Below are 26,006 nucleotides of genomic sequence, written 5' to 3'. Positions count from 1 at the left end.
CTAGTTCCAGACCAATTGACACCCTTAACCTCCGTTGGTGCTAGTAACTTACCATACCCTGGCAGCATACTTATCACTCTCCCTTTTTTTATGGCTTAAATTTCAACTAATGAATATTTTAAATATCCAATTTTTAATGGAAAGTGATAATTTGATGCCTCTAATTTATAGGACATTTTAAGGACTTTTTAATCATTTAAAACTCAGTTGGGCTGAGATTTAACAAGTGACATTAAATCTTGGATCCACTCATATACAAAGTTTTAACCTCTTCGCCTAAACTGAAAATCTTGGGTCCACCTATAATTCTTTTTTCCATATATGCCTTAATGCCCCACTCAAACGAGTGAATATAAAAACAAATAACCTAGGAAATCCCCTGCCAACACCAACCGATGCAGGTACGAGAGCTTAAAAAAAAAAAAGGAGTACGAGCTTAATTGCCATCCTTTGAGAATATAGTTGTGTGGATTTCCTTCGCTGGAATATCAAAATGCTATAACGTATTATAATATACTAGTATCCAAATTCGGTTTGGTTTTGAATATGGAATTCGATTCCTAAGCTAGATCCGGATCCAAATAGAGAATTGAATCAGTTCTGAAATCTTATACTCAAACTAGTTCGATTTGGTTTGGCTTATTCGATTTGATCCTGATTCTAATTTGACACCCTTAGTTGTAAGATACAGGTCAAACTAGCGAGGAGATAGGTCGCCGACCAACCCCATGATTTGGCATGTTCTAAAGGTGTTGATAAAGATGAAAATGGTGTCGTGATTGCAACGAGGGAGGAAAAGAAGGTGGGGGTTGCAGCTAAGGCAAGAAGAGGAGGAGAGATCTTCTCTCATCACCTACATCTGCTGTGATTGTGGCTAGGGAAGGTTAGAGATTGGGGGTGAAAGGGGTTAATTGAGAGTAGCAAGACATTGAGTTTAATGGGAGAAGGGTATATTTGTAAGTTTATAGGGTAATTTGGTCATTTCAAAAATTATAAACCAATGATGTCTTCACTTAACATTTAACCACTAATGGACCTGGCTTCTCTCCATAGAGCCTAGGGAATAGGGAACCATCCCAGGGCTAGGAGGACCCACGCACATGTCCTTAGGTCACCCCAACTGTAGGATGACTCCTTGTTCCCTAGGCTCTGGAGAGGAATCTTATCCACCACTAGCAGAGTGGACTTGGTAATAGTACTTTTTCAAATTGAGGGTGTTGTTACATTACTAGAATCTCCAAGGGATGCCACTGTATTTTATTAACAATATAGAGAGGGATACGTATGCTAGCACAGTACTTAGGAATTAGGTATGCTAGAATAGTGGCCGTCAGATGGAAGATAAAAGATCTCATCCGTTTGTAATTTTTGTCGTACAAAATTTGCTCAATACTGCTGCTCCACGGTCTTCCTTCCCCTTTTCCTCACCAGCTCCGACTCCGACAGCAGCTACACTCTCTCTTTTTTTTTTTTTTTTTTTTTTCTGTTACTCCCTCCCTCCCCCGACCAGGTTGAGCTTAGTTCTCTTCTTCTTCTTCTTCTTCTTTTTGGTTTTTATTGTTCCTCTCTCTCTCCCCCTCCCTCTGAGCTTTCTTCGACCTCAGCAGCAGCAACGGCAGCGGCTGCGGTTCCTCTCTCTCTCCCCCTCCCTCTAAGCTTTCTTCGACCTTGACAGTGGCTGCGGCAACGGCAGTGGTAGCGGCAATGGCTACGGTTCCTCTCTCTCTCCCCTCCCTCTGAGCTTTCTTCGACCTCGGTAGCGGCTGCGGCTGCGGAAGATCCCCATTCCTTTGGCCCTTTGGTGAGAGAAGGGAAAGAGAGAGAAAGAGCACCGAACAAGTCGGTAGCGGCAGTGTTCAGTGTGAGTTTTAGCACCGAACAGGCCCAGGTTGAGCTCAGTTCTCTTCTTCTTCTTCTTCTTCTTTTTTGGTTTTTGCTGTTCCTCTCTCTCTCCCCCTCCCTCTAAGCTTTCTTCGACCTCGGCAGCTGCAGCCGCTGCCGCTGCGACTGCGGCTGCAGTCCATCAACAGTGGCGGTGCCAACTACTTTGCTTTCTCCGGTTGGATCCGGTGAATGAATGATTGTTTTCGACGATGAGAGAGAGAGAGAGAGTAAAAGGGTTGCAACCGTGCATTGAAAATTTGTTTATCTACTCTCCATCCAACGGTTCAATTCATGTTGATCAAATCCTACGGTCAAAATGCCGCTAGCATTCCTAATTCCTAGGTACTACGCTAGCATACCTGTCATTTTCCTATATATATATATATATATACTAGTAAGAAAATACACGTGCAAATGCACGTGTGGCCGTGTGAGAGAAAACAAAATGTCTACATTAAATTTAATGTATTTTAATCATATATTATATCCATTGAAAAAATTAGTAATTTAAGATGATTATTAAATATTAAATTTTAAATTTCAATTAATGATAGATAAATACGGATTTTTTTAGACAATCAATGGTTAAATGCTATTCTATGGCAGAGGGGAGAGAGAAAAATGTAAAAAGTGAAAACCTAATGTAGAAATTTAGGAAGAAACCTTTTTAGAACATTTAATTGGTTTTTAAAAAGGCCTCTCTCACAAAGTGATTTAGTTACTATTAACATTGGAGTTGAATCTAAAAAGGTCTAATGTTTGAATGTTTCAGAAAGGATTATGTACATATTGGATTTTTATTGTTTTCGATGGATATACTACACTTAATGTTCAAAAAGTGTAAGATATTCACTTGATATGATCCTTATAATGGATAAATGAGTTTCTTAATATGGCACACCAACTAAGGAATCTTTAAAAGAAATCAACCAACATGAGCAAATATACTCATAAAATAAACCTTTCGCTTTATATTCCTCTCTCTTCAATGAACTGACAAAAGGAGAGATCAATTTATTGAACCACATCAGCCCAAAGCAAATTGCATTACCTTCCAAGTTGCATCTACTTCATTAACATGAATTTAATAACAAAATACATGCAAAAGCCATAACTGACCAATCTTCGTTCTACCCAAATTACCAGTTTCAGAGACCTTAAGAAGATATCTCTAACGCTGTGGAGAGAATCTTTTTCTAGATTCAAAGGAAAGCTTCATAAAAATACAATTTATGAATTGATATTTTAGCAATCATAAAGATGGATCACATTGTATCCAACACTACACTTGTTCTTAAAGAAAAGATCGTTAAAAGAAAAGAATCCTTATTTTGATCGAATTGATTTGCTCTAGGATGGGAAGATTCGAACGTCTGAGTAGTCGGAACAAAACCTGACGCCTTACCCCTTTGCCACACCCCATTTTGGTTTCTATTTGACCTTATAAACATAAATATCAATATTGGTTGTCTGTCAATTCCAGAACTTACATATATCATCTGTCTTCTCAGAACCATAATTATGTGCACTTAGGTAATGAAAATAAAAGAGGAAGACACCAATTGAAGAAAAGTAGAAGCAAAAGAATATAATGTTTAAAGAATTAAAAAAAAAAAAACCAGGTAAAAGAGAAGCATCATAGTTTCAAAACGCAAATATAAATTTTATTAGAAAAATAAAGAGAACAGTATTGGCAACAAAAACCTTCACAGATATCACAAATCTTCTCAAAACCATAATGACTTCCTTCAGGCATCATAAACACAACTTCCATTAGGCATATGGTAATATCTCGCTCAATAGCCCATGCATGCACCATCACTTGGTCATCCTTGGACACAGTGAACCCCACAAATATTCACTTTCGTTTCAGCTATAGGAGGGTCAAGAGAAGAATTGGTGATGCAGACTCCTTCACTGCTGCCTGCATGTCTTATGATTTGATTTGGAAAGTAAGGTTTGGAATTAGTCAAAAGTAATCAAAACACCAGGAACATCGAAAAATCATCAAGTTCATAATATTTTCATTGTTTCATTGGAGCCATTCACTAACCAGGATCTTAAGCTTTGTGTTATCACCTTCATCGAAAATCTCCTTTTCAGAGAAATCGAAAAAGGCATCTAAAACTTCGCTCATAGATGAAAAGCAGGACCCCAAGTGAAACAATTGCATGTCAATTAGAACAAAAATGTGAATGAAATCTTTAATCAGGCCCGGTTACAGGATGGGGAAAACCCCCAATGGAGTATTCACTGATTCAGTCTCATAAAGAAAACACAAGCAACAACCTTAATAAGAAATTTTTTTTTATTACAGACTACCCATCTAGCTAGAAATCTAATAGGGTATGAGTTTGCACAAAAAATAAATTAATAATAAGGTATGCAGTGATCCAATCTCAAGGAGGAAAAGAAGAGGGGCCTAGATGAGAACACCAATCCTTCAAAATACCCCGCTGAATAAAATCATTAAACCTATTCATAATTGTAAAATGTTAAGTAGTTCATGTAAAAATTTGGAATTTGTAACACAACAGATGATAAGCTAGACAAAAAAAAATCTCGAGAATGCATAGAGAGCCGTCAAACATCGCTATTGATCAGAATCAAAATTTTTCATGAGCATTTTAGAGAGAGAGAAAGGGGTATAGAGATGAAGGGTTTCAGGATATTTAATATATAAGAAGAGAGAAGGGGAGGAACGTGAGAGAGGAGGGAAAAAGTGGAAGAGAGAAAGAGAGATAAGGAGAGTGATTTAAGGGATTTTAAAAATACATAGAGAAAGAAAGGGAAAGAAAGGATAAGAAGGGAGAGCGTAGGAGACGGTGGAGATTAGAGTAAGAAAATCATAAAATATCTTTTAAATATAGAAAAAGAGAGGAAGGCGAGAGGCAGAAGGGTGAAGAGTTTTAAAATATAGATTTTCTTTTTAAATAAATTTTAAAAAATATTTTAAAAAGAGAAAAAAAGTGGATTCATTTTTCTTCTTACTTTTTTTTTTAACATTCGGTGGTATGGATGGAGAGAATGTGGATTTTCTAAAATGGGAAAGAAATCCTTAATTCTTTATTTTGTAATAAATTGATAAACAATATTGAGTGTAAGGGTACCATCAATTTATGAAAAATAGTCAATAGCAAGGAAGAAAATAGTACGAAATAAAAGACATTTAAATAAGTAAGAAGGGTAAAATATTCCAAAAAAAGATTAGCCACGAAGCATGAGTACATACTTTTATATAATAGTATGATATATGGAGAGGGATACAAATCCTTAAATAAAATGCGGGAAAAGGTTGGGTATACCGTCGATATCAAGTATGCTAGCACCCATTGTGTCTATCTCTCTCTTCCCTTTTTCTGAAATGACCCTCATATCCTTCCTGAATAATACTCCATCATGTGTTCCTATTGGTGCTATCCGCTAACATACTTGATATCAGCGGCATATCTATTCCTCTCCCATAAAATGCAGAGATTCAACTAATTTAATCTGACGATCAATATTTGATAGCATACCTGACACTTGGGTATCCTACTAGCATTTCTGTCCTTTTTTTCAAAAAAATTAAAAATGGAAAATAGAGAGAGATTGGAACACACGCATTACCCCAAAAAAAATATATATATATCTTGTGGCACTCTTAAAATTATTCACAACTTTCTGTAACCCTCATAATTTGAATAAAATCTCGTACGTCTCTCATTTTTATAAAAGAAAAAAAAAATTGTAATAAATTCATTCCTTTAGAGGGAAATCGTTAAGTGATATGACAATACTTTACTATTATTTAAATAACCAAAATGTCCTTGGCTATGAGTGAATTCATTATTATACCCTTTACTTTAAAACCCCCTAACTAATTAGTAAAATGCGTTATTTTTTCCAAGCTTAAACCTCCATTCTGGGGGAAAAGATCGTCTGCAATTCCGATCTCGTATAATTTCGTGAAATACCATCTTCAGAAGTAACACGTGTATTGATACCAATGCAATGGTCCAGATCTGATTTAAATGACTCTTCACTGATTTAAGGTTTTATTAGTTGTACCAGATCTGGACCATTGCATTGGTATCAATACACGTGTCACCCTAAAGGTAGTATTTTATGGAATTATACGAGATCAGAATTACAGACGATTTCAACCCCTATTTCGAGCGGTGAAGGCAGAGACGACCGCAACGATAATGATAAGGAAGATGACACTGCCTCCTCGGCATCGGCAAGAATTGATGGAACAGACCTGGAACTTGCCTTCGGGGCTGCGAGTGGTTCATAAAGTGAAAATCTACGACACCAATCTTTGACATCCTAGAAACCTTTTCCAACACGACCTCATCGTCGCCGTCGAAAACCAACACGTCTCCAACCTCATCTCCCAACCTACCGCCGCCCAACTTTGGTTCACTAACTGCATCGCCCCCTACCTCCCCACCACCTCCATCGTCGCCATCACTGTCGGCAACGAGCTCTTCACCAGTACTGGTCCCGACACCAACCATCAAACTTTTTCACCGCAATGCAGAACATGCACGCCGTTCTCGTAGCACGTCGCCTTAACAGGAAGATCAAGGTCAACAACCCACATAACATGGCCGTACTTGCCTCCTCTTCCACATTCGCTCTTAACCTCATGCCCACCATGACTTCCATAGTCCGGTTCCCAGTGATTCTTGTGTGATTATTCTGAATTTTTACCCCCCAAAAACCCTGAGATCTGATCGATTGATCCACATAATGTAATGACTTTAAATAGAGATGATCAAGTGGATTTCTTTTCCAAGGAATCGGCCCACAAGATCATGAGGCTAAGGCTTCCACCGTCAACGTCAAGTAAGAGGATTCCCATGGTGGCGCCGCCCTCACCTCGGTTTAGATGTGAATGTGAGCATTGAAGCATTGATTGTACAACTAACACATCAATACTGATTCCTAAGTTACTCTCCAACCTTTCCTTTTAATAATAGACTGGTCTGCACCTTCTAACGGGAAACACCGCTAACGACCAAGGATTTAGTTCTCGGTATCGATCTCTATTGATACCAGTCCGATTCGAATCCTTATTGAAGAGGATCAGTTGATGGTCACTTTTGCCCTTTAGTTTTTAGAAAAAATATATTTTTTTACATTTTTTTAAACATGAAATGATACGGATAACCGATCTAGATCGATCTCACCCGATGCCAATGCGATACGACTGATACAGCCAATATGATACCGATACTTAAAACCATGATAACGACCAATCAATGATAGATGACGAAATATTTCCAAATACAGAAGATAATAAACAAGCCAAGAATGAGGTAAGAGGGTGCCTAAATAGCTAATGTCTAACCCCCTTAGGATGTCAAAACCTAGCCCAATCCGATAAAATCTGAACCGAATCCAACCGATCCTTATTGGATTAGTTTTGGAATGAGTAATGTTGGGATTGGTTGAAAACCGGTCCAAATTGAACTGACGAATATCCAAATCAAAATCAAACCGAATAAAATCGATAAAAAATTAAATGATTATGAGATTATAAATTGGTAAATTGACCATCAATTTTTTATAATATTAGTGAGAAGATTTTTTCTTGTAAGGGGAATTGTTACAAATTATTGAATATTAGGTTATGAATAGATAAATTGATTTGTAAATTGTAATAATGCTTCCATTGATTTTCTTGTTCACTATAAAAAATTAGTTGAATAGTTAAATGAATGATTAGATAATAGGGTTCATTTTGTGATTTCAATATTAGTTATCTTCTTAGCAATTTTTTATCCATTGATTTCAATATTAATTATCTATCATTTACAGCGATAAATCATGATTTAGTCACAAATTTAAAGTGATTTTTGGTCAAATCTTATCACTATAAGTTATGAATGTAAGATTTCATTATGGTTTAAGTCCAATAATAAATTGATATAAATCAATATTAACCTGATATTGAAAAATCGAAATCGAAATCGAAATCAATCAAAAATCGAAATTCCTTAATGGAATGATTTTGATCTCTCTCATTTGTAGACCGAAACCAAACCAAACCTATTGAAACTGAATCAAACCGATCGATTGATACCCTAAACCCCCTAATCTTTGGGGCCTTTTTTTTTTTTTTTTTTTTTTTTTTAATCATAGAAGGGTCAAACAAAGTCTTCCAATATTTTATGTAATCTGTGTTAGACATTACGGATACGGTGGATATTATTTTAAATTCATGGGGTTTCATAAAAGTTATGAATATTTTTAGTACAATAAAAGATGAAAAAAAAAAAAAGAGAAGGGACGAAGTGTGATGGGGGGGGCGACGTGTAAGCATGTGGAGAATTGAAAAAATATATATTTAATAAGGGTTTTAACAGAGACTCATCTCAGACAAACACATACATACACGCTCTCTCTCACGACAATGGCGGCTCTGTCGTCTCACCTCACTCTAGCCAAGAATCTGCAATCTTCTTCCGATATCGGTTTCAGTCGAATCCTTTCGAAAGCCCTAGACTTCCCCAGAAATAAAGATGGCTTGACTTCGAAATCTAGGTCTTTTGAGATCAAGAAACTACAAGTCTCTGCGACCAGCTTAGATAAACAGAGCAACGACAATGTACTACCTTTAACCGATTCTGCAGCTTCAAGGGCAAGCTCTAAGTAAGGCTTCTTGTTTCTTTTTGGCTTTTATATTCAAAGTTTCGTTTTTTTCTTTTCCGTCAGTGCTTATTTCTGTCTCTCATGCGTCCTTGTTTTTTCTTTTCTTTTTTTGGTTATTCTTTAGTTACGTGCTAAATTTAGCTTCAAGTGCCTCTGGGCTTTGCTTATTTTATTCTGTTGGATTCAATAAATAAAATTCTTTTATCTGATTGCATTGCAGGCTGTATTAGCTCATTCGATATTGTTTTTGAGTAGCTTGCCTGAAGGAAGGAAATAATTAATTTTTATTATTTTGGTTAAATATATAATGCAAAATGTGCTAAATTAGGTTTGGTTGCTTCCCTCCTCCTCCCCCTTCTGGGGAAAAGTAGATCATAGTGGTTCCAGAATTTCAGAATTAGTTGCTTCTACTTATTTCTTGTCGGTTGCCTATTGTTTGAACTTCTATTCTAATATTTTTGGAGCAATTATGACAATCAGAACTGCTTACCTTAAACCATGCCCCATATAAAATGAGACCAACTAAAAAGAAGGGGGAGGGGGGAAGTATGAACTGTAAAAAATTCTAGTAGACAAACTTCCAAGCTGTGAAAGAATATATTTATCTGTTCTTTGTCGATCTAGAAATGGAACAAAGCTATGAAACCATCTCCTAGACAACTACCTAGGCAATTCGGGGAATTGAACAACTGACCCATGCATAAGTTGTTCAACATCAGTAAGCCAGTCCGCTAGGTTGAATTATTCAAGAAGTCATAGTAAAATTGCAGAGGCTACCAGTCAACAACTCGTAGGGGTTTTACCATTTAATCTATTGACTTCGTTATTTATGTTATACTTTTGTATCATTTCATATGAAATCCATGTCATTTAATATCAAACCCATCTATCTAATTGGGTCGTTACAGACAGAAAATTTTCATTGTTCTGCATCGGTTTTTGATGAGCTTTTTGTTGTGCTTATGAAGCGTGTACTTCTAGTTATGTGGTTTCAACATTGGGCCTTTTATTTATAAATGCAGGGTAAAACGCCACACAATTTCTGTATTTGTTGGGGATGAAAGTGGAATGATAAATCGAATTGCTGGGGTCTTTGCTAGAAGGGGGTATAACATTGAGTCCCTTGCTGTTGGTTTGAACGAGGACAAGGCTCTCTTCTCAATAGTTGTCTCAGGAACCGAAAGGGTATTGCAACAAGTTGTGGAGCAGCTTAATAAGCTTGTAAATGTTATAAAGGTTCTGTTCTCATCCATGAATTTCATTTCCTATCTCAGTTTATATTCTTCTTTAAGGTTTTACCAGAATTTCCTCAAAAGCAAAATATATTTGTTTAAGAATGAATAAACAGAAAATGTTTTATTGACATGCAATACTAAAATTTGGAAACAACTTCCAATTTAATTTTGGGATTTTTTTGCTAAAAAATTCAATTTAAATTGGTCAATAATACAATCGCCACCCATGGAAGATGCCACCCCCATCATATGGTCGGATTATTCCCTCAGTCACTGGATCCTGAATATGCTTCCTTGTCATGTATGGTCAGAAGGGAAAGAAAAAAAAATGAAACAACAGGAAGTATAAAATAAGTTTATAATTACAGTTAATTTTGCTTGAAAAATTTGTCACTATTGTTGTCTACTATCCTTCTCATCATCATTATCATCAAACTCTCTTTCTCTTTTTCTCTTGTGAATTTTAACTTTACTGTCATGTATTAACCTTCCTCTGTGTTATTTTCTATGACCAGTGATCTGCATTTCCTTTAGGCTCAATTATTTTTTTTTTAAAATGGGCTGCAATTGGAAAGGAAAGAAACGTAAAATTTATAATACTAGAGTTTATTTCATGGGAAGTAAAAAAAGAAGGGTTGCAAAGTTCTGCTGTGGGGCCCTCTATTTTATGATCAAGACTGTAAAATAAAATAAAAAAATAGCAACCTTGTGCACGAGGCTCCGCTACTGCAGGGTCTGGGAGGGGAAAATGTTTGCAAAATTTATTTGCCTATTTTATTTCACTTCCAGTATTTTTCATCAAAATTTACAAAGCCTTGGGGCATATTTCTGTCCACATTTCTTCTATTATGTACCTTGGTTTACTTAGAACTATTCTTTATCTGATGTACCAGGTGGAGGATCTTTCAAAAGAGCCACAAGTAGAACGTGAACTAATGCTTTTAAAACTCAACGCTGAACCAAGCAACCGCGCAGAGGTAATTTGATAAGCATGGTCATGATTCATTAATGTTTTCATTAGTGGTATTACTATATTAATATTTTCATGATTGTTGTATGTAAACATGCTTATTCTACAGTGTATTCTTATATGCCTCAGTTAGAAAAAACTGATATATATATATATATTTAAATATCACCAAAATTTAGTAGTATAAATTATTTTGTCGTTTTCCTTTAAATCTTATTCATTTGTATGCTACAAATAGGTTTGGACAAGTGTTTGCTAAAAGGTTGGTTGATTTACTAATATGGAGACCAAGTTCGTAAAAGCACGGAATAAAAGAACATGGTTTTAGTAAATTACTATATTGGAAAATTTTACTTTTGTAGTAGACATGATTTAAGTATCGTATCATATCGGCTGATACGTATCGGTAGGGGTGTCAATTATAGGCCCACACTGGCTGATTCGACAGGTACTGACCAACCAAAAACCGAGACCAGCACCCCCATTTGTAAACATTATGGGCTTAAGGACCAACCAAATATTAATTGGCCATTCCTAGTGTACATTGGAAAACCGATAGTCGCCCGACCGACCTGACCAAAAGGTGTTGCTGGATGCTTTTTTAATGGTTAAGATATTAAAGTCCTTTGGGTAATACGTTTATATCTATAGAATGAGTATGTGAATGAGACACTAATTTATAATAACCTCCAAACCTATTCGAGGCTATACTCGGGACAAGACCTAAACTATGTATGTCTTTCCTCACTACTCCTATGGTCATTTTAAGTCCGCCCCTCCATCATGACCCTCCTATGCCCTTTTTTATAAAAGAAACTTCTTCTATGCATGAGCAATAATAGTGGTGACCTGGACTGCTTTTGGAAGAGTCATCCTTTGAACACTTAATGAAGATAAGCCATACTCTAAAGGATATCCTTACCAGCCGCGATTAGGATTCCTATAGGCCCAACTAACTAAAATAAGACTTCATGATTTTTGGTTCCTTAAGTGAACCAGAACTGAACCATATGACCCAAAGATAAACCAAAAACTGGTCGACTTTTGGTCCAATCCAACTCAATCCAGCCAGACCAAACTAGTCCTGCGTGGCTGTGTTACCAAGGAAACAGGGAATTTGTTTTTTATCAATTTGTTCTAACCTGATTTTGGTTCATCTCTCTTATTATTAAGGAAAATTACGCCCCCCTCCCCTGTAGTTTGCCGAAATTACATGTGGATCCAAGGGTTCGAACGAATTACGCCCCCTCCCTTGGCTTTTCTAAGATTCTTACAATTAGGTCCCATCCGTTAGCCACTGTGAAATTGGGATTTTTAATTGATGATGTCACCTAATATCATACCATTTAATGCCGGAAATGCCCTTATATAGACATGCCCTCCCATTAAAACAAAACAAAAGAGGGAAGGCAGCCTCCCCTCATCATCGGCAACCTACCACGCCCACACCAGCCGGAGAAGATGGTGGAACCAGGAGCCTACCAACCAGGAATTGGAGCTCGATGCGTTTCAGAAACAGGTCGTTGATCGGTTCAATGATCTCCATACCATTACCGGCAAAGATCTGCTCTCACTCTCATGGATCCGTCACCTTCTTGATGCGTTCCTTTGTTGTCAGGAGGATTTGAGGGCTATTTTATTCAACGGGAAGGCTCTCATCTCAAGACGTCCCTTAGATCGCATGATCAATGAATCCTTTGAGAGGAGTTTGAAGGCACTTGATGTTTGCAACGCTATCCGCGATGGAGTTGAGCAAGTTCGAAAATGGCAGAAACACTTGGAGATCGTCTTTTGCGCCTTGGACTCCTGCCAGAGGACCCTTGGGGAGGGCCAGTTCAGATGGGCAAAGAAGACGTTGACGGATTTGACAATCGCGATGCTTGATGAGAAGGATTCTGGCTCCATTTTCGCCCACAGGAACCGTTCATTCGAGAGGAACAACAACAGCGGTGGGAAGGACCACCATGCAGCAGGGCATTTCCGCTCGCTCTCCTGCAGTGTCTCGCGCTCTTGGTCATCCACCGGGCAGCTTCAGGTGATCGGGAACAACTTGACCCCTCCCCGTGGCAATGGAATTGTCGCCACCTGTGGGCTAGCAGTCCCCGTCAATTCAGTCCAGTTCCCCTTGATGGAGGAGCGGGAGAAGGATCTTCCATTATCATCTTTTAGTTAATGGGTAAAATGGTCTTTTGAGTTTTAAAACTAACAACAAACTAAGACCATCAGGTGTAGGTGAGGGGGTGTAATTCGTTCAAACCCTTGGATCCACGCGTAATTTCGGCAAACTACAGGGGGCATAATTTTCCCTTATTATTATTTATTTATTTATTAATGTATTTCCACTTTCCTATCTCATCTGGGACTTTTTCTATTTAGATTCCATTCTGTTTTAGGTGAAACCTCAGAATGGCAGGGTTTAAAGCATTCATTCGATGGTGTACCTGAGGTTTCCCATTCATTCAATGGTGTACCTGAGGTTTCCACCAATCGATTGTGGTGTTAGACCTATTCTGACAATCATGGAATTCCCACTTCCAATGTTTCTTTATACTGAAATATTGAATACGTATATGGTGGGTTCCTATCCTTATAACTGTTTCCCTTCCCTCTGCTGGATCATTTGCCAACTATTTCATTATTGGTTTTAATCTGCAGATAATGTGGTTGGTGGACATCTTCAGGGCAAAAATTGTGGATATTTCAGAACAATCAGTGACTGTTGAGGTGACTGGATCAACTTGTTACTTGAATGCAAATATTATGGATACCCCACTATTCCATTGTTTGTTATTTTCTCTCTCTTCATTTCTCTTGTGTCAAATGTTGTTGGGTTGGTTCATTTCCAATTGTTTTCTTTTGTTTTAACATCCTACATTCTGTTCCATTTTGATGCTACTGATTCAGGTGACAGGAGATCCTGGAAAGATGGTTGCTGTGATAAAAAACTTTAGTAAATTTGGAGTTAGAGAAATTGCGAGAACCGGAAAGGTCGGCATCTAACTCAGTAGACATGATAATCTGCCCCCCCCCCTCTTCCCCCTTTCTGTTTTTATCATAGTTGTCATGTTGTCTAGGCGACCCAAGGCATTGGAGGGGGCCTAGACACAAGGCAAAACCAACGAGGTGACTGTTTATTATAGACAGATATTTAAGTTATGACTGAAAACTAAGTAATTAATCTGTTTCCATATAATAGGTTCTCAATGTTATGTTTCTTACAGATTGCTTTGAGACGGGAAAAGATGGGGGAAAGTGCTCCTTTTTGGAGATTTTCTGCAGCTTCCTATCCAGACCTTGGAGGTTCTATGCCTGCAGATGCTCTTGTTGGGGCCACCAAGAGAACACTCAGTGGAGACTCTGATGTTTCTTTAGGGGTACGTAGCACTGTTTATAACATAACTTCATTGTCTTGTCCTCCTTTCGTGAATAAAACAAGTTTTGAAATTTTGGGTTTAACCCATTTTGATTTCTGTCGAAACTGAAATATGTTGGTGAAATTTTGCTCCATTTTGCAAATTTTGATCAATTTCAAAATTGCAATTTTGATTGTCATTGAAACTGAAATATTTCGCAAAATTTCGGTCATTTCGACAGAAATTTTGAACCATGGAGAAAGAAATTTAAATAAACAGAAAGGGTGCGACAATAATCAGACTGATCCACCCCAAACATGACACTATTAATATATTAATATAAGAAGACATGAATAATCTCTTAATGAGTTCATATGAAATGGATATCACATCATACAATCCGTTATGTTGCCAATTTGTTTGCACTTTATTTGCCAGTTGAGGCTTTAATTGAATAATAACAGAGCAATATATCATGCTTGTCAGATAATGTTTGAAAAACTCTGCTGCCTGCATCCTCTTATCATTTTCTCAATGACATTGTATGAATCTCTGTCCATTATTATTATTATTATTATTTCGGTTTGGTGGGGGGGGGGGGAGTGAGGAATCTTGTTCAGTTACATAATTTTGTCCCACTTTAGGAACGATTAGTGGGTGGGCCGATTGATTCTGATTGTCTATCAACTGAAAATAGTTCAGATGGGTGGCATGCACAACCAAAATCACTAACAGTTGCATAATTGTATCATCTGTTCGCTTGCTTTTCAGCAAATGATCAATTCCATTTCATCCCATTTCTCCATACAGCTTTGTTAATCATATAGCTGCAATTGGTTGATCGAAGTCACCTTGAATGAGGTCCCAAGAGTTGATTTATAGATGCATAGTTTTGATTAGTAATAAATACCAATTTAATATGTATAAATGTGAGGATAGTATTCTCTTCTTATAAGTTGTTACTAAAGTCTTTCACACTGCATGATAATGGATTGTGCGTGTATGCATGCATTTGCATGTGTGTGGGTGTAGGTGTGGGATATTTGTATCTGCAAATCCATACTTGATTCTGGAACAAACACCTAATAAAAACTTTGAGCTGGTAGTACATTACTGCTACATTCAGAAGTGAGAATTTAGCGGTTGCACATGCTGCTGAGCACATTAACCTCGTAGATGTAGATTTTTAAATTTTAATACATACTAAATTTGGTGTTCTTAATGAAAATATATAAATTTATCTTTCCCATTCTTTTGTTTGGTCAATGTTATAAAATATTGATAGAGTCCAGAATCTTAAGCACACTTGCTTACTTCTGAGTACTTGGTTATGGGTTCTTGTTTTAAATGTTTTTATTTTTAATGGGCTCAATTCTATACCCAAATGTTTTGTCCAAGGGGGGTGCCCAAAATTGATCGTATATAGCTGGAGATTTCTTGTCTCCTTAAAATTAGGTTGATTGGGGCTTGACCAGCATATGTGGAGGATATCATAATATTTGGAGAATATTCTGTTGAGATCTTCCAGCTACTTGGTGGGATCGTGGGTTCCATTTGTGGCTTTTTTATTACTTATATAGTTATCTTAGTCTATAAGATTCTAGTTGCTATTCCTTGTAAGCTTCTACTTTCTATTTTGACAACTCTTCCGTAGTTATTAAGAGTTTCTAATTATGTAATGTTGCTTCATTATTATAAATAAAGTGAGCCCTAGGCACGATTTGATGAATGAGATTTAGTTGAGTTAGTTATATTGAAGCTGTTGCCTCTCGTATTTATTTCTCTTCCCCTCCTTTTCTCTCTCTATTCTCTTATGTTTTCTGCTTACCACCAGCAGATACATCTAATTGATCTGCATCAACTTAGTGTAAGAGCCAAAACTGGCTGTTATACCATGGATACTACTGGTATAACCCTGTTGTTTGCTATCCGCCAATAGATTCAACTTATGCAAGAGACTATGAGAAAGGTTGAAGCAAATCTTGAAGAGACTTAGTGTTAATGCAAAAAAATTAAGAGCCAATCACTGGTCACATCCGTGAGGATAGAATCTTCTTTGACAAACTGGTCTTAGTCGTTGAACAATGGGTGGAACAGAAAGAAGAACCACAGATGATAGAAGACGAGGTGGCACCATTGATCGTCGAAGATCAACTGAGGAAGAGTATGAAGTGGTTATGATTGATTTTGTGCTTCCAAGTTGCATCTTCGACAATGAACTTCTCGTTGTTGATTTTGTACTGTTGGATCCTAGTCAGATCGTTAATTTCGTTCGTTCAAGGAGGATGGATGTTGATTGCGCGTTGAAGATTCTCCCGTTCTACAAAACTCGAGGACGAGTTTTTTTTTTTTTTATACGAAGCTTCGGTTCAACATTAGGGCATGCTTTGATAGTACTTGGTTATGAGCTTTTGTTTTAAATGTTTTTATTTTTAACAGGCTCAATTATATGGCCCTTAAGTCCAAGGAGGGCGCAAGAATTTAATTTTTTGATATAGTGTTTGTACTGGGGCCCATTGGTTCCAAGGATTCCTAGATACGGATCTTATGTATAGTTGGAGATTTCTGGTCTCCTTAAAAGTAGGTTGATTGGGTGACCAGCATATAAGGAGGATATCTTGAGGAGATCCACCGGATTATTTGGAGGATATTCTGTTTCAAGTTCTAGAGGATATTTGTGTGGGAAACATTCTGTTGAGATCTTCCAGCTACTTGTTTGGGTCGTGGCTTTTATTTTTTGGTTTCTTTATTACTTATTTAGTTCTCTTAGTCTATAGATTCTAGTTGCTATTCCTTGTAAGCTTCTACTATCTATTTTGATAAATCTTCCTTAGCTGTGAAGAGCTTCTAATTATGTAATGTTGCTTCATTAATATAAATAAAGAGTTTGATGAATGAAGTGGGCGATCCTTGGCGCAACGGTTAGGTTGCACTATTACAACCTGTTGGTTGCGGGTTCAAAATTTGAAAACAGCCTCTCCAGTGAAGCAGGGGGGAAAGGTGGCATACATTTGCCCCTCCTAGACCCTGCACTAGCGGGAGCCTCGTGCACTTGGATGCTCTTTTTAGTTTGATGAATGAGATTTAGTTATATTGAGGTTGTTGCCTGCCGTATTTCTCTCTTCCATTTGTTTTCTCTCTATTCTCTTTTCCCTGCTGCCCAGATTTATCTACTTGATCTGCATCAAGTGTAGTCAGGTCTTGTGTTGTATTTGTTCCTTTTGTATTCTCGTATGTAATTTTCTGTAAGGCTGGACGATGCTACAAGCCTATAACTGGTTGTGGATTTGTACCTCTTTGTGTATCTCAATAAAATGGGAATATTTTATTCTAGAAGGAAAGGGAAAGAAAAAAAAAAAAAAGAACTGTTGCATAGTGGAGCAACCATTACAGGAGGATGAATTATGGTTAATGATTTAATACAATAATGGGTGGTTGCTAGCATTTTTTAAGTTGCTGCTGGTAGCCTTGGGATGTATTTCAGCTGAGGGCGAACTAAGAAGAAAATTTGAATGTTTAAGATGTGTTGTTAGTTTTGTTTGTAATTATTCTCCTATTGAAATTAATCTCCAACCGTTCTTCATTGATTATTTTGTTTCCATTTATTCTTCGTCATGTGTTTTACTTTATTTTCCTCATGTCAGCCATTGTCTATTGTAGACATAGTTATATGCTAATTTTCTTTTGTTACATGAAGGGTGATGTCTATCCCGTGGAACCTTATGATGGCAGCTTTACAATGAATCAGGTTCTTGATGCTCATTGGGGTGTTCTTGATGATGAAGATGTAAGAAACCTCATTTATCACTTAAGAGGCTTTCTTTTTTGTTTTTCATGTAAACTAACTTCTTGAGGAAATAGGTATTGTTATTCTCTAAAAGCTGGTTACCCCTCTGATTTGATCTTCTGTGTCACTCAGCTGTGTTTCATTGGGCACATAAATTTCTTCAGGTCTTAATTGTTAACGTAGGAACTACAGGGGTAATAATGTCCTGCGGTACATTAGTTGGTTAGTGGCTGTCACGATAAGAGGATTGTCCTATTGAGTTGTGGGCTAGTTTATTTGGTAATTAAGTCTGGTTTGAGTCTTATTTTATTTCCGATTGTAATTGTACTTTTGACTCATAGTAGAGTTCCTACTAAGAGTCTATTTACTCTCCTATAAATAATACAGCATCACCACGTAGACTAAGCTGAGTCTTTCGTGCTTCAGCAATTCCCTCTTCTTCTTCTCCTCCTTGTTCTGTTGTCATCAATCCTTCCTATTGACTGGTTATTGATCTATATTCTGTTACATTAGTAAAGTGGATGCCGTTTGATCAACTCTTAATTTTGATCATGTAATCTTCGATAGGTGGTAGTCCCTGGTAGTTAATTTTTGCATAGTTATTCATAGATCTGATTATGCTATTTGCTATTTTTGATAATTTGCAGTCTAGTGGGCTTCGGTCGCACACCTTGTCTATGCTTGTAAACGACTCTCCAGGTGTTCTAAACCTTGTAACAGGAGTTTTTGCTCGTAGAGGGTATAACATTCAGGTCTGTATTGTTTGAATGGGATTCCTTTGTGTTTTTTTCCTTCTTCATGGCTTACTTGTGTGCCTGATTATCTTTGTTTCTTGCTTCAGAGTCTTGCTGTTGGAACAGCAGAAAAGGAAGGAACATCTCGGATTACAACTGTTGTACCTGGTACTGATGAGTCAATTGGAAAATTGGTTCAACAACTGTATAAGCTTATTGACATTCATGAGGTTAGTTGCCAATGATTGCAATATTTTGGTATTTTGTGATACTTAAGTGGAGACGACAGGGTCTTTGCACCTTCCGCGAAGTATTACTGATAGGATGCTATCATGGTATTTTATGTTTATTCCTATCCTGCCAAAATGGAGGAGCCACTGTGGGATTACCAAATAATTAATTTGTTCTTTCCGATTGACTTACTAACCTTAATTGTACCCAGTCGTCGAATCCCAATCAGGGTATTTCTCATTTGTTTTGAACTTCAAAAGAAGAAGAAGAACAAACTAATCAAATGATGGGGATTATCTTTGCTTGGAAATATCTTTAGTCAGGACCCATTTAGATCGTCCAGATTGAGTGTCTGTAGAGAGTTCAGAAGCTCAGAAAACAAGGGTGCTTGCTGTTTCAGGTTCAAGATTTCACTCACTTGCCATTTGCTGAAAGAGAACTGATGCTGATAAAAATTGCTGTAAACGCAGCTGCACGAAGGGATGTTCTTGACATTGCAAGCATTTTCCGAGCCAGAGCTGTTGATGTGTCTGATCATACAATCACCCTTCAGGTAAATATTTCTATCTTTTACTTTATTTCTTGACATCACTGTTAGGTTGTGTCAGATATTGCAACATCTCTATTGGTTGAGAGTAGTGTTGGCAAAGTTCAAGGTTTCGCCGAAATTTTGCAAAATATTTTGGTTTCGACAGGATGTCAAAACGTAACCGTATGCAATATGCAAAAAATGCAGTTTTTCAGTCGAAATTTCGACAAATTGTATTGTTTTGGTATTGTTTCAACCAAAGTGATTCATTTCTGAAGTATAAAATGTACAGTTTTGAAGAAAATGGGTCGAAATTCTAACCCATTTTGTTAACTCACTGATTTCAATTCTAAGGGTTGTGTAAAGATGATTTTTCGTGATTTTTGGCCAAATCACTCCTATACAAGTGTGAAACAAGTTGTATCGTTTATAATTTTATGTCTATTCATTCCTAATGCATATTTTAGTTGTTTTAATTGAACTATCAACTATGTATGTTCTAGTACTAAATTTTGTGTGGAATAGGACATATTAGAGAATGTTTAATATATAGCAGCATATATCATACGTATACTACCAACCTAGGGTCCAAACTCAAACGTCCTTTTTAATTTTTTTTAATCTAAGGGTTACGCTATGTTTAGAGGGCCTAACAGGGTTTCCTAGAAGTTTAGGACCTAATTTGGCCATTTGGGCCTCATTCGAAACCATCCACTGAAACCTTCTAGGTTTGATTTAAATTTCAAAGTTCTGTGAAATATTTCAGTTGGCCAAAACCGGGAACTATGAGTGTGGGGGTAACTTTTTCACTAGGCAACAGTTGAAAAGCAGTGCAATCCTGCTAATTTTACGTGAACAAGCCGTATGCAGATATAATATGTTTTGAGTTGGGATGCATGGTTTATAATTGTACAAAGTGAATGTAATCTCTGAAATAAAGTTGAAATGTTGGGAATCCATTTGCCATCTTTTCATTCAATGCCCATTTGCAACTGAAATCTGGACTGACTTTTATTCTTTCCTGTTCTGTCTTTGGGATAATCTGGAGATTTCCTTGTGGCATTGGAGAATGATGGGGTTTGGTACTTGGTCTCTCTTAACAAGAGGTTTACGTTGATCTAGCAATGTGTTTTCTTAGTTGGTATTTCGTTGATTTGAAAGGAAAAGAAACAACAGAATATTCAAAGGTTGGTTTCGGTGGCTTTTCATTCCAGTTCTATTTAGGTATTGATACTTCATTAGACATTGGTCCCAAGCAGTATCTTTGAGACTTCAGCAAGTCCAGCCCCTCAAGTTCAGCCTGGAGGGCCACCTCCTCACCCTAATTTCATCAAGTTAAACTTTGATGGAAGTTCCTTTAGAAACCTAGGTCCACCGGGCATAAAATTTTTTGGTGGATCATTTTTTCATTCACTGGCTTAGTTTATGTAATAATCACAGCTGAATTGAGGGCGGTCATCTAGGGATTAGAGATTCTCTTCTCCAATGGGTGGTTGGATCGGATAGTTGAGCTTTAGTGAAGGTGGCACATAGGAAGGAGGGGGACAAAGCTTGAGGAGGAGGTAGGAGGAAATCAAAAAGGCAGGCGAAACCATAAGAGTAGGCAGGCAATCAGATAAGTGAACATTCCAGTAGCAGGCCTTCCGTTTGATCTCTTTCTTTAGCTCCCTCTGATAGACCTCTGGTATTAACTAAGTTACTTGAGTAGTGTTTTGTATATGACTTATTTACCTTTCCTTGTGGTATTCAGAAATGTCCCTTTCAGATGGAGGGTTAAAATCAGGTGACATTATAAATCCTTCTCCACTATGGTTCAAACTCAGTGAGAGCCCCCTTCCCTGAGTGCCTGGCAGGTCTCCCTGGCCTGGTGCTGCCACCACCCAGGTCTCCCTCCTTCCCCCACCAAGGTCCTTCTACCTCCCTGGTTCTACCGTCTCCCTCCTTCCCTGGAGGATTGGCTTGGAACTCTCTTTAGCTATGCTCCCTTACCTGCTAAAGAGGGTCTTCCCCTCTGCTTCGTCTCCCCCGGCCTTGGTTGGGACCTCTAAGGTTGCCCTTTACCGAGCTGAGCAGTTGAGTTACTGAATGTGGAAGCTTCCAAGTGGCAAAATTCATTAATTGATGAAGGGTAAAGTGGCAGTTTTGTCTCCCCAGACCAGAGTTCACTTGCCCAACAGAAAGCTTGCTATTTAATTGATTGTTGAAGGGTAAAGTGACAATTTTGTCTCACGGCCTGTGGTAGACATGTTATCAAAGACCAACAATATTATCACTGAATATGAAGGTGATGTTTTTGTTGAATTTTCAGTTTCCTTGTATTTTGATGGAGCTTATTGTGAGGGGTTTAATTCTTTAAGGCACATCATAAAAGTTGGTCAACAATGGTTGGAAGATCAACAGGGTGTTCTCAATCCTGAAGCAAATGTATTTAAGTTAAATCCCTCTCATCTACAATGCAATTTTGTGAAAGGATTGCAACGTGATAACTCCTTAAAGCTGATCGAAGTGGCACCAGCAATGCAACTACAAGAAGAGACAAAAAATTCCACCCAAAAGGAAGACTGCTCTGATGTGTGATAAGAAGTAAAACCGGTTAAGGGAGAGGAGACGATTATTATGGGTGAGGGCCATGAGGCAACCACAGATTCTACTTGCAGCAAAAGGTGCTCATATTGAGTTTGTTATTCCCCATATATTTTAAAATGCAGATGCAATATCGTAGCTTTATATTTTAGATTTTGATCCAGTTGCAGACAAGGAGCAGCAAGCCCCCATTAAGAGTTCTTTGATTTTTTCCTTTCTACAAAACTCGAGGGTGACCTGTGCGTAAGCTGTCCAATAGGCAGTTGCATTAGACATTATCCCAGATGGAGACCTGTGCGTAAGCTGTCCAATAGGCTGAAATTGGCCTTTTGGTAGTTATATTATGTTGGGCCTTTTATTTTTGGGGTTTCATAGCAATGGGCCTAATTTATAATCCCTTAAAGCGATGATAAATTTAGTACATGGGATCAATAGTTGAGTATTAGTTAGATTATGATACTTAATAGTTAGAGTTCTCTTTTGAATTTATTTACTTTATTGTGTGTGTAAGAATGATTAGGAGTCATTTTTAGGTCCTTATATATAATATTAGAGATGATTTGAGTAAATAATATTTTTTTTATTTTAATAATTTTGATGCTATTGAGAGGTCCATGCAAGATGGTATCCCAACCTTGATTTCTTCTCATTTCCTTTGTTCTCCTTTTCTCTCTTCTTCATCCCAAAAATATCTCTCTCATCTCTTTTCCCTCCATTCCAACGATCTAACTTCTTCCCTTAACAACACAGTTGCTTCCTTTGTCTTATATCTGATCATAAGTTTGATCACTGACCTTTGGGTGTTTATACTTAGTTTTTTATTCCCCACATATTTCAAGACAGATGCAACATTGAAGCTTCATATTTTGGATTTTGTTTAAGTTGCAGACAAGGAGCTGCAATCCCCCATTAGAATGCTTTTATTTTTTCCTTTCTACAATACTTAGAGCAATTTTTTTCTCAACAACGAGGAATTGATACAGTTGCATTAGACATTAATCTGTATAGAGGCCCTACGCGCAAGCTTTTAGGAGTCTCATGAGGTGCTTATGGCAGTCCAATGGGCTGAAATTTACCTTTGGGTAGTTATAATATTGGTTGGGCCTTTTATTTTGTTGGGTTTCATTGTAATGGGCCTAATTTATAACACAAAGTGTGAATAAAGTTAGTACATGAGATTAGTAGTTGAGTGCTGGACTTAGATAAGGATACCTAAATAGTTAGAGTTCTGTTTTGAGTGTATTTACTTTATTGAGTGTGTGAGAGTGATTGAGTCATTTTAGAAATTTTAGAATGTATTTATATCTTTTAATACACCTTCATCAATTAGAGATGATTTGAGTAAAGAATATGAATATTCTTTTTTAAGAGTTTTGGGGCTATTAGGAAGCACGTACGGGATTGGAATCCCAAACTTGATTTTTTCTTGTCTTATGTTCTCTGCTTCTCTCTTCATCCCAAGAAGATCGATCTCATCTCTTCTCCCTCCCTTTACATCGATCTGATTTTTTCCCTAAACAACGCAATTGTTTCCTTTTTCTAAGATCTGATCATGGATTTGATCTTTGGGCCTGCTTGCACCTGAGATACATAATCTGGATTTTCAGATTTGCAAGTGCAATGTGCAAACTGACCAAACCCCATCTCTCTCTCTCTCTCTCTCTCCCTCTCTCCAATTAGCTATCTAGAAATTCAGATAAGTTAGCAATTATGGCAATAACTTTATTCAGCTAGGTTACATTTTCAATCATTAGATTAGAATCCATGGAATAAAATGCTTAAATAAATAAAATGGATGAGATTTATTGTAGTAGTATCAAATAAAACTAGTTGGATATATAGTTTTACGCTATGTGTAATTATTTTTTATGGATGGTATATTATCGTTATTTGAATTCCATTTATATACGTACTTTTGGTCCTGTTTTTTTAAATCTAAACATATAAAAACTATATTTTCTGTTTTAAAATTTTAGTTGTTACCGAAATTGTTAACCAAATTTTGACTGTTCCGTTAAAATTTAGGGCTGATTTAAATACTTACCAACCGCCGTATATTTGCAGTACCTCTTTTATCTAACTGTGCATCTGACATAATGTTTGCACCATTGACCTGCTGTTAATAGCAGCTAGCCATGCCTGTATATTTCATTGCACTTTCTATAGATATAGAACGTGTTCCAATATGCTATGAGAAAGAGTTGACCACAACCTATTCTTCTCACTGAACAAAACTCCCTCTAAACATTTAGCCGGCAAATTTTTTTTTTTTTGGCTGCTTTATTTAACCTGTTAAAGCCTTGTGAGCAAATTCATGAAGTCCAGCTCTGGCTGCTAGTGTAAATATGTGCAGGTTCAAGTGCAAGGCTGGTCACTTAATGCAAAAAAAAAAAAATTAAAAAAAGAAGCTGAAACTTAGGACCAACCCCAGTCCACCGCTGCCAGGACCCTGCACAGCCGGGACTTGTATAAGGTTACGAGCCTTTATGAGAGAACTCATGACCTGACTGAGCTGACTGAATTGATGACTCGAGATCTAGTTTCTTACATGAGTCCAATGGATGAGGAGAATTCCAGAAATTGTGGGATTTATCACATATTTTCATGCTGCTATGATGGACTAGCAATTTGGCTGCCTATTAGAGATCCTTTTTCCTTGGTTATTTTCCCCATTTTTCTCTTTTTTATTGTTGGTCTAGACAATATGGTTTTTCTTATACATTGCAGGTTACTGGAGATTTGGATAAGATGGTTGCACTGCAGAGGTTGTTGGAACCGTATGGCATTTGCGAGGTTTGTCTTCGAGATGAAACTCAAGTTCTTTTTTGTTCCATTTGGGGTTTAATTATCAACTAACCAGGCTTCTCAGTTGTCCATCTTGGTTGTGCTTTGTCCAATTTTATCCATCTTGGTCTGTCACTAGTGTCATCCATTTTTAGATATATTTTGAAGCTTGACCAATATTTAGGTCCTACAGTTGAATCTTGTCTATATCGTCTCGTTCTGCCATTGCCTGATGAAGTAGTCTCAGTTCTTAAAGTTGGTCTATATGCAAGCCCAAAATGAACTGACAATGCACACAGGCTAAAACAGGAGCATTAAAGTTTCTTTTATCCCTGACCCCAAATTAACTGAAGATGCAACACGGGCTAAAATAGGGGGTCAAGCAGATTTTTTGGGTGAACTGAGCCCAAAAGGAAGTTTTTAAGGTGTTCTGGCCTTGCTGAGTTGCATATAGGCCTAACTATATGGGAGAACCCAGTGCACAAGGCTCCCGTCACTTTGGGGTCTGGAGGAGGGTCGTAACGTATGCAGCCTTACCCCCATTTGCAGAGTTGCATACTTGCATGTAGGCCAAAATTAGAGCATTAAATCAAATTTTTGGTCCTGATTTGGTCCAACAGGATTTTTATGTTGACTTTGGTCTAGGTGGAAGTTTTGGGAGTTTTTAGGTCATCCTAAGCCCAAGACAAGCTGGAGATGCCCATGGGGCATTAAGCCAGATTTTGGTCCAGAAAACTCTATTAACTGTGTCGTGGAGGCCGTGTTGAGGCATTTTGGCTTTCCTGAGCTCCAAAACGACCTCAAGTTCACCTGTCTTTTAATCTGTTCATAGTTACTTTCGGTCTTTCTAGCCATGGTTTTTCTTTCTAGTCTCCTTGAGAATGTTCTTCCTTTTTGAAGGTTGCACGAACTGGTCGGATAGCATTGGTGCGTGAATCAGGGGTGGATTCCAAATATCTCCGAGGATTTTCCCTTCCATTGTAATTGTGCAGGATTAGCATTTTTTTTTTTTTTCTTTTTCTTTTTTGGGGATTTTAACGAATGTGGTTTTGTTTTTCTAGTTATTTTCGGTAATCAGGGAGATTTCCCAAGTTGGGTAAAATTAACTTATTCTGTGTTGCTGGAATTCTTGATGTATCAATGTTTGATGAAATTTTAAAAAATGTCTCAGCTGAATATCCTGATATCTTTCCAACCTTATACCCAGAGAACCCTTTTTATTTTCATGATAAAGCCTATGCCACTATTGAGGTGTTCCAGAGTCATCCTAGCTA

General features: G+C 37.4%; 2 protein-coding genes and 1 long non-coding RNA gene across 3 annotated transcripts; 2 read left to right on the top strand and 1 right to left on the bottom strand.

Moving 5' to 3' along the window:
- Nucleotides 1-3,526: 3,526 nt before the first annotated feature.
- Nucleotides 3,527-4,694, bottom strand: LOC122084624. The gene is made up of 2 exons (XR_006141962.1): nt 3,938-4,694; nt 3,527-3,816 (listed from the first exon to the last, which is right to left on the bottom strand). It is a non-coding gene; the product is annotated as an uncharacterized LOC122084624 (long non-coding RNA).
- Nucleotides 4,695-8,235: 3,541 nt separating this feature from the next.
- Nucleotides 8,236-25,908, top strand: LOC122085247 (acetolactate synthase small subunit 2, chloroplastic-like). The gene is made up of 12 exons (XM_042653740.1): nt 8,236-8,526; nt 9,549-9,762; nt 10,655-10,738; nt 13,387-13,455; nt 13,636-13,719; nt 13,953-14,105; nt 17,782-17,871; nt 18,519-18,623; nt 18,713-18,835; nt 19,237-19,389; nt 24,676-24,741; nt 25,633-25,908. The coding sequence occupies exons 1-12, from the start codon at nt 8,288-8,290 to the stop codon at nt 25,714-25,716; spliced, it is 1,464 nt and encodes a 487-aa protein (XP_042509674.1). The 5' UTR covers nt 8,236-8,287; the 3' UTR covers nt 25,717-25,908.
- Nucleotides 11,012-12,904, top strand: LOC122079089 (protein ROH1-like). Its single transcript, XM_042645336.1, has 2 exons — nt 11,012-11,026; nt 12,104-12,904. The coding sequence occupies exons 1-2, from the start codon at nt 11,012-11,014 to the stop codon at nt 12,902-12,904; spliced, it is 816 nt and encodes a 271-aa protein (XP_042501270.1).
- Nucleotides 25,909-26,006: the final 98 nt, after the last annotated feature.

The sequence above is a fragment of the Macadamia integrifolia genome, chromosome 1 (assembly GCF_013358625.1).
Source record: "Macadamia integrifolia cultivar HAES 741 chromosome 1, SCU_Mint_v3, whole genome shotgun sequence".
Lineage (NCBI taxonomy): Eukaryota > Viridiplantae > Streptophyta > Magnoliopsida > Proteales > Proteaceae > Macadamia > Macadamia integrifolia.
The sequence above is the reverse complement of the archived record's forward strand: the minus strand, read 5'-3'. Positions and strand labels throughout refer to the sequence as shown.

Bases quoted from the DNA above. Each gene is read 5' to 3' on its own strand.
- LOC122085247 (XM_042653740.1), top strand. From the start codon at position 8,288: ATGGCGGCTCTGTCGTCTCACCTCACTCTAGCCAAGAATCTGCAATCT. The intron at 8,527-9,548 runs GTAAGGCTTCTT...TTATAAATGCAG, and splicing joins GCTTCAAGGGCAAGCTCTAA to GGTAAAACGCCACACAATTT. The intron at 9,763-10,654 runs GTTCTGTTCTCA...CTGATGTACCAG, and splicing joins AGCTTGTAAATGTTATAAAG to GTGGAGGATCTTTCAAAAGA.